The sequence below is a fragment of the Anolis sagrei genome, chromosome Y (genome assembly GCF_037176765.1).
Source record: "Anolis sagrei isolate rAnoSag1 chromosome Y, rAnoSag1.mat, whole genome shotgun sequence".
In the NCBI taxonomy this organism is placed as follows: Eukaryota; Metazoa; Chordata; class Lepidosauria; order Squamata; family Dactyloidae; genus Anolis; species Anolis sagrei.
Window position 1 is genome coordinate 73,358,755 of NC_090035.1, and position 19,561 is coordinate 73,378,315.

The 19,561-nt window shown below is 41.4% G+C and overlaps 1 protein-coding gene across 1 annotated transcript; it reads right to left on the reverse strand.

Annotated features, from left to right (window-relative positions):
• Window positions 1-574: 574 nt before the first annotated feature.
• Window positions 575-18,381, reverse strand: LOC132780205 (selenoprotein W). The gene is made up of 6 exons (XM_060783783.2): window positions 18,237-18,381; window positions 9,920-9,944; window positions 7,382-7,435; window positions 6,249-6,323; window positions 3,580-3,696; window positions 575-1,120 (listed from the first exon to the last, which is right to left on the reverse strand). The coding sequence occupies exons 1-5, from the start codon at window positions 18,263-18,265 to the stop codon at window positions 3,622-3,624; spliced, it is 258 nt and encodes an 85-aa protein (XP_060639766.2). The 5' UTR covers window positions 18,266-18,381; the 3' UTR covers window positions 575-1,120; window positions 3,580-3,621.
• Between the last annotated feature and the right edge of the window lie 1,180 nt (window positions 18,382-19,561).

Below are 19,561 nucleotides of genomic sequence, written 5' to 3' on the forward strand. Positions count from 1 at the left end.
TTGGTTGAGGTTCTGGGTTTGAGCCTGCCACTTTTGGACTCTCGCTTGCTGAGGTGTTCCAGCGAGTGTCTCTGTAGATCTTAAAAAACTATTTCTAGATTTAAGTCGTTGACGTGCTGGCTGATACCCAAACAGGGGATGAGCTGGAGATGTTTCTGCCTTGGTCCTTTCACTATTGGCTGCAACTTCCCGGCGGATGTCAGGTGGTGCAATACTGGCTAAGCAGTGTAATTTCTCCAGTGGTGTAGGGCGCAGACACCCCGTGATAATGCGGCATGTCTCATTAAGAGCCACATCCACTGTTTTAGTGTGGTGAGATGTGTTCCACACTGGGCATGCGTACTCAGCAGCAGAGTAGCATAGCGCAAGGGCAGTTGTCTTCACTGTGTCTGGTTGTGATCCCCAGGTTGTGCCAGTCAGCTTTCGTATGATATTGTTTCTAGCACCCTCTTTTTGTTTGATGTTCAGGCAGTGCTTCTTGTAGGTCAGAGAACGGTCCAGAGTGACTCCCAGGTGTTCTTAATATGCAAAGTTGGGATATTCCCCCAAGAGCAAGAAAACAGGAAACAACATCTTGGAAGAGGCGTTTTATTAAAGGCTTACTGCATTCAAGAGAAACAAATCAGCAGATGTGCGCATTAAGAAAGCAAAGTCTTGCAATGTGAAAATTAGGAATTGAAATAGATCCACAAATCGTGTCTTTTACAATTTTAAAATTTAATTCAAAATTTGAGGGGATTGGACTCCATGGCAATAGCAGAAGTATTCATTCCTTATTTTTAATTGAAGATATCTGAGAATATTAAATATCCAAAATATTAAATATCCAAAGAGCCCAGAAACAAAAGATCAGGAGTGGGGGCATGTTCAAAAGGCCAGAATTATTCAAATATTAACCCAGCACCACAAAGAAAGATCGCATACATAACACACATAACACCAAAGTGTTAGTTGTTGCGCCATTCAGGTGTTAAATAAACTCAAGGTCTTCATCAGGCTTTGCTCAAAATGGCATCCTACGCAAAGGGGTTTCGGGGAACTGCCACGCGTCTGACGACATTTCAGCGGCTCCCGTCATCAAGCGCTCGGCCACGATGAACAAAACAGAGGGTTCCTTGAGCTAACAAACAAGGAAGAAAGGCAGAAGTTGTGTTACAATATTTTGGAATTGGCAAGGCAAATCTACAACTACTTCTACCAATCTACTACTACTATCCAAATATACAAAAGTTTCAAAAGAGATTTGCAGGTCAATTGTTTTCATATAATTTGTGAATACTGCTGGATGGGAAAGGAGAAAATCTGCTGCCTCCCCAATTCATTTTGCCTTCACTCCCCAAATTTCTAATACTGCAGAGACACTAAAAATGGTTTGCGTCTACAACATGATTGTATGTGCCTTCTCGGGTCCCTACAATTTGGGAAGATACCTAAACAGCCTGGAAGCTAAGCTGATACAGTTTAGGAGGCGAAAAAGACAAATAAATGGGTCATAGAGCAAATCAAGCCTGATCTCTTCTTAAAAGCCAAGATGACTAAACTGAGGCTGTCATAGTTTGGCCATATTATAAGAATATGTGATTCACTACAGAAGACAAAAATGTAGTAAGGTAGAAGGACAGTAGAAAAAAAAGATAATAATCCAGGTAAATTGAGACTCCTTCAGGACAAATAAAGTGGGGTATAAATTATTATTGTTGTTATTGTTATGAATACACTTGATCTACGAAGTAACCGCTGCCCTGACTCTGCAAGTCCTGAACAAGACAGTTCATGGTAGGGTGACTTGAAAGTTTCTCATTCATTTGTGTCAAAGCTCAATGGCAGTTAACAACAGTGTAGGCATCCGAAGAAAAAAATCAGGCAAAGTTGCCAAGGGAAGGCAGACACAGCAAATAGAAAAGCTTTTAAGGCATGGACAATTTTTAATGTCACAAGGTGAGCCCCCGGTGGCGCAGTGGGTTAAACCCCTGTGCTGGCAGGACCGAAGACCGACAGGTCGCAGGTTCGAATCCGGGAAGAGGCGAATGAGCTCCCTCTATCAGCTCCAGCTCCTCATGTGGGGACATGAGAGAAGCCTCCCACAAGGATGATAAAAACATCAAATCATCCAGGCATCCCCTGGGCAACGTCCTTTCAGACGGCCAATTTCCTCATACCTCTGCTTTAGACCACGTTTACAACTGCAGACCTGCCAAGTTTCAAAACAATTCACCAATCTACTGATTTTTTAGAATTATTTTAAGTTTTAACCATAACATTTTATAAAACAAGTCAAACCACAAAAGAGGGTTCTGGGAATTGTAGTTGCTGTTTGTGTCCATTCTCGGCCAATCAGAGCACGGACACAACCAGGCTTTTCATTGACTGAGAAAGAAAAACTTCAACTCCCATCATGCTCCGAGAGAAACTCAGAGACTTTTCAGTGTCTGCCCCATGCAAGTGCTGCTGGGAAAGTGAGTTCCCAACAGGGCCCTCTCTGGAGGAGAAGCTTAGGAAACTTTCCAAAAAGGAATGGAGAGATGCTGCTGCTGGGGAGGGAGAAAAAGACGCTGGTCTACAATAATCCCATCTTCTCCAGGAGCCCCATTAGGACACCTGCCTCAGGTATATTGTACTTAACTCTATCCTCTACAGTAGCGGATAAAATCAAGCTCTCTCAATACATTTTGCCGAGCTTTTCAATTCCCTACTACCTGGTCTGTGTTCGGAGATTATATTAAATGGACCACCGAATATTATGAAATCATTTTTGTTCAAACTGATTCGGGCCCAAGCCTATTAGTGACCCATTTTGCACCTGAAAAATATCTCTTTTTTTTTTTTTGCAAGAGGCAAAATGGTAGCTTTTTATGTCTGTGAAAACTTATACAAGATTTAGATTTGGATTAGATATACAAGGATAATAGACAATGAGTGAATCAGAGCTAGCGTATGAACTCTGGGAGCCCTGGTGATGCAGTGGGTTAAACTGCTGAGCTGAACTTGCTGACCAAAAGGTCAGCAGTTTGAATCTAGGGAGTGGGGTGAGCTCCCATTGTTAGCCCCAGTTTCGGCCAATCTAACAGCTAGAAAACATGCAAATGTGAGTAGATCAACAGGTACTGCTCCAGCGGAAAGGTAATAGTGCTCTTGACCTTGGAGGTATCTATGGACAATGGACGGCTTTTGGGCTTAGAAATGGAAATGAGCACCACCCCCCAGAGTTGGACATGACTAGACTTAATGTCAGGGGAAACCTTTACCATTAGTGTATGAACTGGATCCATCACCTAAAATTATTTGCAGGTCTCCTGATACAGGTTTGGAAGAAAGAGGAGTACCACGGCTTGCTCTGACTAAGGGCCGTCAAGACAGGCCCCATATCCCAGGATCGGATCCTAGGTTTCCTGTTTATCCCATATTATCTGGCAGTGCAGACTCATATAATCCAGTTTAAAGCAGAAAACCTGGGATCAGATCCTGGCATATAGAGGGCCTGTATGGAAGGGCGCTTAGAAGAGCAACTTGGACCTCTCTGTGAGGACCAACCAGGATCCTTGAGCAGATATTTTGGTCAAAAATACTCAGTTGCTTTACCTTTTCTCCCAGTAAGCTATTGCTGCATCCTCGAAGCCATCTTTATGCTAAAGCTGCTTTGACGGCCACTATTATCTTGTGGAATTTGGTGTCATTATCCACAAAGCCATCTCCATTCTGGAAGAAAGGAAGAGAGTTAGAAGTGTTCCATTAACACACCAAGGAAACCAATCTTTGCTGACTAAATTGGCTGTGTGTTGCTGCTCTGTTCTGGTCACACCTTCAAAAAGAAGGAAGTCGTGGAAGACGTTTGGCAGCACAGCAGAGTTCCCTCCCCAAAGAAAAGGACAAATGACAGCAGACAGAGCCCACCAAACCCAACTAGCAACTGGTTCAGCTATAACAGAAGTAGCTGCCTCCTTAATACCTGGTTTGTGGGTCTTCCAAGACAAGACTCTTTGAAAAAGGCAAGGCTGAGTAGGAAAGTCAGCTATGCCACCAAACAATATATCCCTAGTAATTCCTGGCCCCCTGAAAGTCTCTGAAGATCCACAAAATATGATTCAAAGACCCACAGACTCAAGCATTCAGGAAGTTCTTGGCTCTGACTCAACTCCTAGAAGCAGTGTGAAGGTCTTGGTTTCTACTGCCTCCACCTTCTTAGGAGTGGGAAGGCTACGGATCAGATAATTCTGGAAAGCTATGAAGATCACATCTACAAGGGTAGGGCAGGAGCAACAATTTTCCAACCAAACCCAACACCCTAATGCTTCGGGCACTGGCAACCTAAGAGGCTAATGGAAAACTTGATCCAGCAAGGGAAAAAAAAATATATTTAATTATCTGACCAAAAATACTTCTTTGAATACAGGCCAGCATCTTTTATTACAAAGCTTGAATTTCATCCTAAGGGAAGAGCTACCCCCCCCCCCCCCCTTTAACGTTATACTGCAAAGAATGTAAAGCAAGCAGTAGTTCCCAATGTATTGTCGGAGGCTTATGGAAATATGGAAATAGTTAAAGATCGTTGCAAGGCCTAAATGTTTTATGTAGTGTGTGTGATTGTTGGGTTCTTGTACGTTTTTCGGGCTGTATGGCCATGTTCCAGAAGCATTCTCTCCTGACGTTTTGCCAGCATATATGGCAGGCATCCTCAGAGGTTGTGAGGTCTGTTGGAAACTAGGAAAATGGGGCTTATATATCTGACTTTCACACCTACCTCCAACAGTCAAGAGTTCTTTCCCCCACCCTGGACATTCCACAGATATATAAACCCCATTTTCCTAGTTTCTAACAGACCTCACAACCTCTGAGGATGCCTGCGTTAGATGCAGGCAAAACATCAGGAGAGAATGCTTCTGGAACATGGTCATACAGCCCAAAAAACTTACAACCCAGTGATTCCAGCCATGAAAGCCTTCAACAATACTTTGTGTGATTGTTCTTTTATAGTTTTATAATTTTAATGGTTTTAATCCATTCTTATTATTGTTGTTTTTGATATGTGATGTTTTATACATGTAAGGCATTGAATTTTGGGAAGCGCCTTGAGTCCCTTCAGAGGTGAGAAAAGCGGTATTTAAGTCCAATAAATAAATAATTTTTCCCGACCAAAATAATTGTAGTGTTGTAGGGTTTCTGGGCTATGTGTTTTAGCAGCACTATCTCCTGATGTTTCACTTGTATCTGTGGCTGGCATCTTCAGAGGATCCTCTGAAGACGCCAGCCACAGATGCAGGCGAAACATCAGGAGATAATGCTACTGGAACATGGCCATATAGCCCGGAAACAACCTACAGGTCCCTGGAAATTACTGGCCTCCCTTTTCCCAGGATCCCCCACAACTGGTCATGCTAGACAAGCCTTCTGTGGGTTAAAGTGCAACAACGTCTGTAAACCCAAGACTGGGAACTACCCTTGACCAAATTACTGTCCTTGATAGGCTATTAATCACTTAAAAACTCTTTTTCCTCTCTTATAAGAAAGTAGGGAGGAAAAGAAACTTGTCAGTTTCTCAATTGGAATCAAATCTAGAATCCCAATCCCCCCAAAAAAATTTGGCAGGAAGAAAAAAAGATACTGAAAGTAATCACAAATGGTGAATTTTTATTTTTGTTTTAAATTTATTTATTGCTGTTGTGGACACAACATAAACTACACACTTTCTGAGAAACTGCACGTGTTCCAGAAACTTTGCAGTTTTGCAATAAAAACTAACCATCTTTTTATTTCACAGAGAAACGTGGAAAAAAAACCCACTTCCTATCTGCTTGCATTGAATATACAAGGGGCAAAGTGCACAAAATGCAATACTAAATTGTACATTATAAACTTATGCAAACAATGAGATGGCAAGTCTGAGATTGTGGCTGCAACCTTTGCCGTTTTCAAAGTTGCACAGCCCAAACATTACATAAGAGAGGGGAAAAAACCCCTCAAACAGACCACAACCACAAGGCCTTGTTATGCAGGATTTCTGGATTCTGCAGAATATTTTTTTATTTCTTCTTGCTACATATATTTTTAGCAGTCTTGCACGAAATACACATGTGGCTGCTTTAAAATAGTATTTCTTATTCAAAATCTGTAATTTGAAAGTTCTGAAATTTTCTTTCCATACAAAAAACTGAATTTCTCAGAAAAGCCATGTCGGTTCTGGAAAAATTGTTTTTTTTTTTAAAAAAAAAAGAAAAGTGGGATATTTTCCTTAAAGAGGAAAAAATACATACCTTTTTGGAGTGCACCAGCTTCCCTGCCACTGTCACTTCGAACCATCCTGTGACCTGAGGCGTCCCTTCTCCAGTCTAGATGGAAAAAGGAAAATAAGAGATGTCCCCTTAAGAAACCGCTCCACAGTTTGGATTTCTGATTTGATGAGAGCATCAAACTCCCTCGACTCTTAGGCCTGATATTGCTGTATACTAGCTGTAAGAAATGGGGCATCCTCATTCCGTCAACTATACCAGGTATGGGCAAACCTAGGACCAGGGGCCGGATGTGGCCCCTTGGGCTATTTTCTCAGGACCTCCTCCCTCTCACTATCCTATCCTTCCTTCCTTCTCTTTTTTCTTCCTTCTTCCCTCCTTCTTTCCTCTTCCCTTCCACCCTTTCGTCCTTCCTTCCTTCTCTCTTTCCTTCCTCCTTCCTTCCCTCTCACCCTTTCGTCCTCCCTTTCTCCCTTTCTCTTTCCTTCCTTCCTTCCCTTTTTTCTTTCCTATCTTCCCTCTTTCCTCCCTCCCTCTTTCTCATTCCCTCCATTCCCTTCCACCCTTTTCTTCCTTCTCTCTTTCGTTCTTCCCTTTCGTCCTTCCATCCTTCCCTTCCTTTTGTCTTTCTTTCCTCCTTCCCTCCTCTTTCTCCTTCCATCCTTCCCTTCCACTCTTTTGTCCTTCGTTCCCTCTCTGTCTCTTTTTTTCCTTCCTTCTCTTTTGTCTTTCCTTCTCCTTTATCTTTCCCTTCCCTTATTTCTTTCTTTTCCTTCCCTTCTTTCCTCTTCCTCCATTAGTTCTCTCTTTCCTTCCTCCTTCCCTTCCACCCTTTTGTCCTTCCATCCTTCCTTCCCTCCCTTTCTCCTTCCATCCTTCCCTTCCGCTTTTTCGTCCTTCGTTCCCTCTGCTTCTTTTTTTCCTTCCTTCCCTTTTGTCTTTCCTTCTCCTTTCTTTTATCCTTCCCTTCTTCCTTCCCTTCTTTCTTTGTTCCTTCCCTTCCTTCCTCTTCCTCCCTTCATTCTCTTTTTTCTTACTCCTTCCCTTCCTTCCTTCCTCCCTCCCTCCCCTCCCTTCCTGCAGTACCGACCCAGTCCCTCATTCAGAAATCGGAAAGAAGCAATAGGACTCAACCTACACCAAGTGCATATACTTACAATGTCCAGCTTGCCCGGAAACTCTATTTCGAGTTCCTTCTTGAGCTGCTGATACTAACAAAGAAAGAAGAGATTAGTGTTAAGAGTGCAGAAACACCCAAGTCCATGTGGAATTCATGGGAGAAACTGATTCCTTCCCTTTGGAGAGCATGGCTCCCAATTTGGATTTGAAGAGGGTCTGTGGCTATTTTTTGTGTGTGTGTGTTAGGAGAAACTTGAGAATTGCAAGTCACTTCTGATGTGAGAGAATTGGCCATCTGCAAGGACGTTGCCCAGATGTCTTACCATCCTGTGGTAGGCTTTCTCTCATGTCCCCACATGAGAAGCTGGAGCTGACAGATGGGAGCTCACCCCACTTCCCAGATTCAAACCACTGACCTTTTGGTCAGCAGTTTTGCCGGCACAAGGGTTTAACCCATTGCGCCACCCAGGGTTATGCCTTAAAGGGCACCACTGATGAAAGTATTGTCAACTAAACAACAGCATCCATTAAGTTACTTGTGTTCTTCCAAGTATGTCAAGATGTTAAATTAATTTTTTTTTTTTATAAATAGTCTTTATTAATTTTCCAGTTTGATTTAAAACAAGGCGAACATATCACACACAGTCGAAGCATTGAACGACAACAGGGACTACAAACCCTACATAAAATACCCAACTAAGGGAGGTCGCACTTGGCAGACTTTGAAGTCAGTATTCTTTAGGCTAATATATACATTTCTGCCTTGTCGGCCTCCCTGGATCTCCCCCCCCCCTCCCCCCTCCCTTAAGAACCCAACGTAGACATACATAAACATACCAACATATACCACATCCATTTCCAAGTTGACTTCCAGGGTCTTCTGCTGACACGTATTTTCATTCTGTATATCTAGTTATTGTCTTATTGAACCTGCTGATTCCTAGAGGTCATTGCTGTCAGGCTCGGTACACCCTACAAGGGCTATTATTAGTTTACCAGTACTTTATGTTGTTTTTCTTTAAGAAGGTTGTGAGTTTGCTCCAGTCTGTCTTGTTGTTTGTTGTTTCTTCTTTTCTCAGCATTTGAGTTAAGTAATCCATGTTCATAATATCGATGACCTTGATAATCCATGAATTGAATGATGCTGTTTCCCTACTTTTCCATAATCTGGCTATACAGATCCTAGCCGCGGTGGTGAGGTAAAAGAGGATTTTGTCGTCGTTTCTCTTCAGGTCGAAGTTGTTCATTCCTAATAGGAATTGTTCCGGTCTGAATTCTATTTCGATTTCTAGTATGTCCTTAATTTTCAGGTGTATTATTTTCCAGAATTTCTTGACCTCCTTGCAGTCCCACCACATGTGTCTGAATGTTCCCTTTTTCATCTGGCATCTCCAACAGTTCTTATCGGATTTTCCTTTGCTATATTTCGCAATTTTCTCCGGTGTCTGATACCATTGGTAAAACATTTTGAACCAATTCTCTTTAATTTCGGTGGCGTATGCATATTTTAGTTTTATTCTCCACATTTCCTCCCACTCTGGCATAGTAACTGTTCGCCCGATCATCCTGGCCCATTTGATCATCACCTCCTTCACTTGCTCTTCCTCCGTCGCCCAAACTAGTAGTTGTTGATATAGCCCTTTGATCGTCTTTTTCTCAGATCTTAATATCTTGTCCCATGTTTTCTCTTTCGTTTCAAACCCTGTTCTTTTGTCTTCTTTATAGTTTTCGTTGACCTGCCAGTATTGGAACCATGAGAAGTTTGGATATGATTGTCTTATCTCTTCTAATGGTTTTAATTTTATTTCTTGGTTGTCAATCTTTAATAACTGCTTGTATGTCAGCCACTTTTTGTTCGGAGCATTCCTCCTCTGGTCTGCCTCGTTTGGGGCTATCCATAATGGTGTTCTTGTGTACCATCTCTCCTTGTACTTCTTCCAAGTTTTTAGCAGGGATGCTCTGAGCGGGTGGTTGTTGAAATTCCTTTCCGTTGTGGTTTTCCTTTTCCAAAGGTAGGCGTGCCAACCTTTGGACAAGTCTTCCCCTTCGAGTGTGAGTAGTCTCTCGTTTTTCAACGTTGCCCACTCTCGGGTCCATGACAATGCCGCAGCTTCGTAATATAGTAGTAGATCGGGCAATCCCAGGCCCCCTCTTCTTGGATCATCACTCAGATTTCTGAATTTAATTCTGGCCCGCTTATTTTGCCATATAAATCTGTTAAGATCCTTTTGCCAGTTGGTTATTATTTTTGTTGATCTCGCCACTGGGATCATGCGGAAAAGGTATAGGACTTCAGCCAAGATGTTCATTTTAGCGACGGCGATCCTGCCTAGGAGAGATAGGTCTAACCTTGACCAGTGTCTCATTTTTTCTTTTATGGCCTTCCATTTGTTGTCGTAGTTATTTTTTATTAGTTGGGCATTGCTGGTGGTTAGCTATATCCCCAAATATTTTACCTTCTCCGCGATTTCTACCCCTGATTTTCCCCTTAACTCCTCCTTCCTCTCTCTGGACATGTTCTTAATCAAGATGTTAAATTAATTTTTAATATATATCAGGTTGAAGAATTGGCTTACCTTGGGACTGTATCCTCAGGCACCACTGGAAAAAAAAATTAAATAGTTACTAGAAGAAATTCTCAAGAACTATAACAGATCCTTTCTCTCTTATTGGAAAAGCCGCCTACAAAAGACATCATTTGATTATACAATATGAGTTATGTTTGTAGCACAGGTGAACTAAAATAGTGCTACACCTCAAAGTTGTGGTCTGTGTGGAATTTCCAGGAAAGAATGGGCACAAATTTAGTGGCAGTCACTGGCATAATGGATTAAACACACAACTGATTGCTCCTCATATCAGATTGTATGAGAAACACTGAGCAAAAAGGTTTCTTAAGGTTCTAGTACAAGAGCCACAGGTAAACAGCCAGCGGAAGGCCATGATCAGAAATAATCCCTCTTTTCACCCTAATTCTAAGAGCAAACTTAAGTCAGAATAATAACTTTTTGGAGAAGTTTATTTGCAACATAAATTTACACCAGAGTTATGCTATATCCAAATTGCATTGGATTGAACTATTCTTGGGAGAACCAGTTGAACGTACTGTTCTTGGGAGAAAGTACCACAAAAACCTGTGAAACAGCAAAAATACTGCAATAAATATTTTACATTAATGTTTATTTTAAAAAAACGCAGAACAGCGAGTCTGAGAAAAACGAACCGCGAAGTAGTGAGGGACTACTGTAAATGTAAATAAATAAATGGGGGTATAGACTCATATGATCCCTTCAAAGCAGATAGTCTGCTTTGAACCATGAAGGACATTAAGATCTTCCGGAGAGGCCCTGCTCTCGGTCCCACAACCTTCGCAAGCGTGTTTGGTGGGAACGAGAGACAGGACCTTCTCTGTGGTGGCCCCTCGGCTATGGAACTCTCTCCCAAGCGGATCTAATCCCGAGCGGGATTAGATCTGCCTCCTCCCTCTTGTCCTTCAGGAGACTAGTGAAATCCTAGTTATGGCAGTGTAGAAGGAGCCTTCTGAAACCACCCTTTAGTTCTTATGCGGAATTATACAGCAGAATTATATGAGCCCCCTCACAAATCATAGCACTTTCTCCCTATCTCACCGATTGGTTTTATCAATTCTCTTTCCACTTTTAGTCATGGGCCTCACTCTCTTTGTCTAATTCTCTTACCATTTTATCATTTGTTTTTATTATGATTTTGTTATTTCTATTTTACTATGTTATTACTAAGTATTTTATTTGATGTTATTATTTTGTTTATATGTATTTTTCCTGTATTGTAATTTGTTTGGGTTTGGCCTCACGTTAGCCACCTCGAGTCCCTTTGGGGAGATGATGCCGGGGTATAAATAAAATTTATTATTATTGTCCTTGTTGTTGTTTTTGTTGTTGGAATTCAACCCCACACTGCCCAAGTCTCAAGTCCTCATAGAGGAACAGTTTAGTTAGCTTAGTATAGACCAATGGTCCTCAACCTGTGGGTTCCCAGATGTTTTGGGCTTCAGTTCGCAGAAACCCTATCAAATGGTAAACTGGCTGGGATTTCTGGGAGTTGTTTTAGCCAAAACACCTGGGGACCCACAGGTTGAGAACCACTTCCCCCATGTCTCCTGAATAACAGTTGGGAAGTGGGTTTTTCCCTCTTTGGGCCTCATCACATTCGAGAAAAAATCCACTTAAAATCCGGTTTCTGCCTCCTGCAGAATTCTGCGGTTTGTAGTTTAGGAAGTAGCCTTTAACAGACTCACTTTAACTACAAACCCCAGAATTCTGCAGGAGGCAGAAACCAGATTTTAAGTGGATGTTTTTCTCTAGTGTGATGAAATAATTTGAAACCTTAGAAAAGATGGGTGTTAGTGTAGCTCAGACCCAACTCTTATTAAGAAATGTACTGTAGTTGTTTTTTATTCGTTCGGTCGCTGTCAACTCTTCGTGACCTCCTGGACCAGCCCAAGCCAGAGCTCCCTGTCAGCAGTCACTACCATCAGCTCCTTCAGAGTCAAGCTAGTCACTTCAAGGATACCATTCATCCATCTTGCCCTTGGTCAGCCCCTCTTCCTTTTTCCTTCCATTTTCCCCCAGCATCATTCTCTTCTCCAAGCTTTCCTGTCTTCTCATGATGTGGCCAAAGTACTTCATCTTTGCTTCTCATATCCTTCCCTCCAATGAGCAGTCAGGTTTTATTTCCTGAAGTATGGACTGGCTGGATCTTCTCGTGGTCCAAGGCACTCTCAGAATTTTTCTCCAGCACCACAGTTCAAAAGCATCTCTCTTCCTTCACAGCCTTTCCTATGGTCCAGCTCTCACATCCATAGGTTACTATGGGGAATACCATTGCTTTAACTATGCGGATCTTGTATTGTCGAAGCTTCTAGCTCCAGCAGACAAGAGTCCTTTGTCCCACCCCGGTCATTCCACAGATATATAAACCCCTTTTTCCTAGTTCCAACAGACCTCACTACCTCTGAGGATGCTTGCCATAGATGCAGGTGAAACGTCAGGAGACTCTAGAGCATGGCCATATAACCCGAAAAAACCTACAACAACCCTACGTGGATCTTCATTGCCAGTGTGATGTCTCTACTTTTCGCTATGTTATTGAGATTGTCATTGCTCTCCTCCCAAGAAGTAAGCGTCTTCTGATTTCCTGGCCAAGGTCTGCATCTGCAGTAATCTTTGCACCTAGAAATACAAAGTCTGACACTGCCTCCGCATTTTCTCCCTCTATTTGCCAATTATCAATCAGCCCGGTTGCCAGAATGTTTTTTGTTTGTTTGTTTGTTTAACTGCAACCCAGCTTTTTCACTTTCTTCTTTCACCTTGAGTAGAAGGCTCCTCTGTTCCTCCTTGTTTTTGGTCATCAAAGTGGTATCATCCGCATATCTAAGGTTATTAATGTTTCTTCCAGCGATTTTAACCCCAACCTTGTATTCGTCAAGCCCCGCTCATCGGGGTGTTCTGCATACAAGTTGAATAGATTGGGTGAGAGTATACAACCCTGCCGTATGCCTTTCCCAATCTTGAACCAGTCTGTTGCTCCGTGGTCAGTTCTGACTGTTGCTACTTGGTCCTTATACAGATTCCTCAGGAGAGAGACAAGGTGATTTGGTATGCCCATCCCACCAAGAACTTGCCACAATTTATTATGATCCACACAGTCAAAGGCTTTAAAATAGTCAATAAAACAGAAATAGATGTTTTTCTGCAACTCCCTGCCTTTCTCCATTATCCAGCGGATATTGGCAATTTGGTACCATAGTTAGTTCTTTAGTATCATAAATAAATCTTTTGTTATTTTTTAAAGACTGGACCCTAATGTTTGCCCACTAAGCTCTGGATTCTTTACAGCCATACCACTCTTCTCGCTAACGTTCTGATGCTCAACTTTTGAATCCTGTTTGTTTTTGGATGATCTGCTATATATTTTAGGGTAGTTTTCCTTAACAAAAAGGGTTATGGGCCCAGCACACTTCACACTTGTCTGTCCCAGTTTACCTGATCATGGATTATATAATATTTTATGAGCCTCATAAAGCATTCTCTCATTCAGTGTTATATATACTATGGACCTGGCCGAAATCTGTACCAATTTTGGTGTATTTTTACTTTCTTCCCCAGAAACTTACCATAGACTAGCAGGGATAAGTACCTCTCAAGGCTAAAACTCTGGAAGTGTGTTCTGCAACAAATGCACTCACCTAGAAATGGAAATGGCCTCAAAGGAATCTCTCTGTTGCCTATAAGCTAGGCTAGAGTCATTTTTCACTGTTTCTAAGCAACCTGCTTGTGCTAAGACAAAGACAAAGACAAAAAAAAAAAAAACCAAAGGGAACACAGATAGGAAAGCATCTCCAAGAAAAAAGGAGAGAGGAGTAGCTTATTTCATCATAAACTTTTGTGCTCACTCGTTCTTTAATCTGAAAAAGAGGGCTGTTCTTCAAAAAAGTTTGTGCTGAAATGAACTTTAGAGATAATGAAACACCTTCCTGTTGTTTGTATTAAAACACACAAACATGCCTCTCTCTTTGGAAACTGCAGCATGGATAAAAGGCCCTGTTTAGCAAGAAAGAGCATCCGGAAAGATTAAAAAAAAAGACTCACACAGCTTTGTATGTTTAACTTGGAATTTTTTATCACTTAGTCCCAACCACAGGAGCCAGATTGGCTCACTGAGGTTTACAGAAGCATGCTGACTCCACATTCAACAATAAATTGTTATTGTTTTAATTGCCAGTGCATTTGCGTGTTTGCGTTTAATTGATTTTAATTGTATGGTGATTGTGCTGCTTGATAACACTAGCATTCTGTTGACTTTGCTTAAGAGTTATAAATGGCATTCCAGACTGAGAATAATAATAATTTTGGAAATAATAATAATACAGGTTGAGTATCCCTTATCTGAAAGGCTTGGAACCAGAAGAGCTTTGGATTTTAGAATATATATAAGCACACACACACATATATTTGGTAAAAGTTTCCCTTTGACATCAAGGTCGTGCTCATCTCCATTTCTGAGCCAAAGAGGTGGCGTTGTCCATAGAAACCTCCTAGGTCATGTGGCCAGCATGACTGCCTGGAGCGCCATTACCTTCCCGCAGAAGCAGTACCTATTGATCTCACTGTGACGGTGCAACTGGCGCCACCTGTATGTAAAACTTTAAGTTGCAAAGGTTTGAACTGTTGTAACATGTCCAGATTTGCCTGTTTACTTTGTAAATGTATAGTTGAATTGATTGGTTATCTACAGCTGTCAATCAATGTTGTTTTACATCAATTGGCTTGCTCCCCCAGCTCAATTGTTTGGCTCCACCTCTTCCTAGGGAGAAAAACTTTACTTTCGTTTTCATTCTTACCACCAAAAGCTCAACAGATGGACGTGCGAAAGGCTTGGCTCAAAGCCTTTGGTAAAGTCATTTCTTACCACCAATTCTCAAGTTTATACCCTTAGGATTCATACTTCATGCCCAGCTCATCTGGACTACGTTGAGGAATCTTAAGCGCCTTCAAACCAGTCCTTTGGCATCAAGAGGAAGACTTTGTGTCTTCAATATAGGCAATTGAACTGGGGCTGTGTTTCGACCTCATAGCCATTGAGAAAGAGGGAACTTGGAAGCTACTCAGCTGGAAAACTCCTTGGATCCAAGACAATCAGAGACTGTAATGTATATTTTCTTTGCCCTTTTTGGAACATCAAGTTTAATGCCTCAGAAAGATAACACCTTGTAAACAATAAAGCCTATTTTGAGTTATCTATAGTGTCTTGTTGATCCTCGGAGAGTTCTAGTTCTCTAAAGGAAGGCAAGAAGCAATCCCTGGGGAAAAGTTGCCACATCCTTGTTTTTTCACTAAGAACTATAGCTCCCCAGGCAGCGACGGCATACTCACATTTGCATGTTTTCGAACTGCTAGGTTGGCAGACGCTGGAGCGAACACTGGGAGCTCACCTTGCTCCCTGGATATGAACCGCTGACCTTGTGGTCTGCAAGTTCAGAGCTCAGTGCTGCACAACTGGGGACTCCATGTATGTATGTATGTAAATCACTGGAGTATGACTCTCTCGAGTCTAGGGTTTGAATTCCCACTCTGCCATGAAAGCCACTAAATCACACTCTCTCAGTCTCAGAGGAAGGTAATGGCAAATCTTATCAAGAAAACCCTGTGATAGGTTCACTCTTGGGCTGACATATGTCAGAAACAACGTGACTGCACACAACAACGTCATACGTTGGAGTTGGGATCCAAGTCTAAACACAATATTCATTTATGTTTCATAAGCACCTAACATGCATTGCCTGAAGCGAACTTTAAACACAATAGGTGAATAGTTTTGTGCATGAAATAAACTTTAGTTTACAATGAACCATCACTTGCTTCACCATGCTACAGAAAAAATCCACTTAAAATCCGGTTTCTGCCTTCTGCAGAATTCTGGGGTATGTAGTTTAGCGAGGCTGTTAAAGGCTCCTCTCTAAACTACAAACCCCAGAATTCTGCAAGAGGAAGAAACCAGATTTTAAGTGGATTTTTTCTCTAGTGTGATGAGGCCCGATCATGTATCTGCAAATAATGAATGCAGAGCCAAGTAGGGTGGCCTTTTGCAGCTGACAGGTGGTAATTTTGTTGGAGCCGATTGTTTTTAAGTGCCGGCCAAGGTCTTAAGGCTCTTCATGCAGTGTACCTATCACCAATGGGACCACCTTTACTGGCTTGTGCCAGATATTTATATCCTCATAATAATGAGGATGAGGATGATGATGTAGTAGTATCTGATGACGGGGGTGGCTCAGGTGTTGACATACTTGATCATATTTCTGCCATTTAATTTGCTCTTCAAAACCTTTCTGACCCTTTGGACATATTCTTTGCTGGCCACATTTTTCACATGCCCATGCTTGATATTGTCCAACTGTAGTATGCCCAGATATTTATAGGATTTAGGCTGATTGAATTTTATGGTTTGTCTGTTTGGCATCTCTATGCCCTCGCTGTGAGTTATTATTATTATTGTTACCATATTGCTAAAAAGAGACCTCAAGTGGTTTACTCTAAAAACAAGTACAATATATTGGGGAATTTAAGGCCCCTTCTATTTATTATTTATTTATTTATTTACAGTATTTATATTCCGCCCTTCTCACCCTGCAGAGGACTCAATGCAGATGACAATGTACATATATACATGGCAAACATTCAACGCCATAGACACATAACATATATATACAGACACATAGAGGCTATTTAACATTCCAGCTTTTTCATGAGGGTATTCTGGGCACCAGGGGAGCTATCGCTTCACCGGCCATTTGTGACACAGATTTATTTATTTTTTTGTCGTGTCAGGAGTGACTTGAGAAACTGCAAGTCGCTTCTGGTGTGAGAGAATTGGCCATCTGCAAGGACGTTGCCCAGGGGACGCCCAGATGATTTGCTGTTTTTATCATCCTTGTGGGAGGCTTCTCTCATGTCCCCGTATGAGGAACTGGAGCTGATAGAGGGAGCTCATCCCCCTCTCCCCGGATTTGAACCTGCGACCTGTCGGTCTTCAGTCCTGCCGGCACAGGGTTTAACCCACTGTGCCACTGGGGGCTCCTGTGACACAGATGATGTACTTCCTCAATCTTTGCGTGCTTGCTGGAGATTTTTATGGCATTTAACCGACAGGGGTTTAACCCACTGTGACACTGGGGGCTCCTGTGACACAGATGAAGTACTTCCTCAATCTTTGCGTGCTTGCTGGAGATTTTTATGGCATTTAACCGACAGGGGTTTAACCCACTGTGCCACCAGGGGCTCCTGTGACACAGATGAAGTACTTCCTCAATATTTGCATGCTTGCTGGAGATTTTTATGGCATTTAACTGACAGGGGTTTAACCCACTGTGCCACCGGGGGCTCCTGTGACACAGATGAAGTACTTCCTCAATATTTGCATGCTTGCTGGAGATTTTTATGGCATTTAACTGACAGGGGTTTAACCCACTGTGCCACCGGGGGCTCCTGTGACACAGATGAAGTACTTCCTCAATCTTTGCATGCTTGCTGGACATTTTTATGGCGCTGTAAATTAGCCTCCCTGCATAAGCGGTGCTTGATAGATGCAACTGTCCTTCGGGCTGCAAAGGTCGACAGCAAGCTACGCAAATTGGTTGGAAGCTCACTCCGGCTTCGAACTTGATGCTGCTGACTCCCAGCCAGCTGCACCACAGTCTACACTGCCATATGGTCCAGATTATCAATAATAATATTCTAATATTATTATTATTAATAATAATATAACAATATAATAATGTTATTATTATTATTAGAACTTAATGATCTAAATGCTGCTGACTCCCAGCCAGCTGCACCACAGTCTACACTGCCATATGGTCCAGATTATCAATAATAATATTCTAATATTATTATTAATAATAATAATAATATAACAATATAATAATGTTATTATTATTATTATTAGAACTTAATGATCTTAATGCTGCTGACTCCCAGCCAGCTGCACCACAGTCTACACTGCCATATGGTCCAGATTATCAATAATAATATTCTATTATTATTATTAATATAACAATATAATAATGTTGTTATTATTATTAATAATAATGGTGATGTCCATTGAGAACTAAACCCCAAGATGCAGGCCTTTGAAGGAATAAGTTACAATATCCAATGGTCTAACTGTAAACCCTATATTAATATATATTTTTTCAAATAACTCATTTTTAAAAGGAACATGCAAAGCCCAAGATTGTATTTACAAAAGAATAACTGAGAGAGGGAAAAGAGGGATATACAGGAATAATATTAATATTATTATATTTATTAATACTGCATCCTCTTCATAACCATCCCCATTGCCCTTCCTTACCAATAGACCATCTTGATCTTGACAGCCATGGCTGGGGATTCACCTGCGACGCAGACACTTCCGTAAACAAAGGCACCAACAGAACGTTGAGGCCGCCAACGTTCTGATTTGGAACGTTGCAGGGAAGGCTCCTTTTAGTGCGACGTTTGGGCGAAACCATTCTCTGGAGAAAAAAGGGGGGGAGAAGAAAATATTCTCTTCTTTCTCCTCCCTTTTAATGCATTTCCTTAATCTTGTAAATACAATCTTGGGCTTGGTATCCACTCGATATCATAAAATTACGAAGAGGGGGACAAAGCACCGCAAACAAAGGGAGAAAAAGTTCCCTCCCCACAATGGTATCGTCCAACTTATGTAAACACATAGCAGCCATGTCTTGCAAGTGCAAAAGATGGGGATGGTATTTATGGATGTTTTCCAAATGTAGTGTTGTCTCAATTGTGCATCTTAAACAGGATTAAACATTTAGATAGTGTCACGAAATTATAAAATTGTCCTTAATTTTATAGCTGCAGCACAAAATTTGGCCATTTTTATAGTGATCTATGATTGTCAATAGGGAATTAAACAAAGGGAAATATAACTTAAGGCTTGAGGCTCTGTGCTATGAAAATGCAAACAATGCAATGCTGTGCAATTATGTTATTTGGAATACCTGGCATAGCATTCTGATTTTAGATAGAATTTGCAAATAATAATAATAATGGGTTGTTGTAGGTTTTTCCGGGCTATATGGCCATGTTCTGGAGGCAATTTTTCTCCTGACGTTTCACCTGCATCTATGGCAAGCATCCTCAGACGTAGTGATGCTTGCCATAGATGCAGGCAAAACGTCAGGAGAGAATGCCTCCAGACCATGGCCATACAGCCCAAAAAGCCCCACAACAACCCAGCGACTCCGGCCATGGTCTGGAGGCATTATCTCCTGACGTTTTGCCTGCATCTATGGCAAGCATCACTACGTCTGAAGATGCTTGCCATAGATGCAGGCGAAACGTCAGGAGAAAAATTGCCTCCAGAAGATTGCCATATAGCCCGGAAAAACCTACAACAACCCATGGATTCTGGCCATGAAAGCCTTCGACAATACAATAATAATAATAATAATAAATTATTATTTACAAAACAATCAATTATACATCACACATCAAAATCTATACATATTTGAACTTTTATAGAGAGTAGTAATAATAATAATAATAATAATAATAATAATATTACTCTCTATAAAAGTTTAAATATGTATAGATTTTGATGTGTGATGTATAATGGGTTGTTTTAATTACTGTTTACATATGTTTATGTTTACCTTGTTGTTGTGCCGG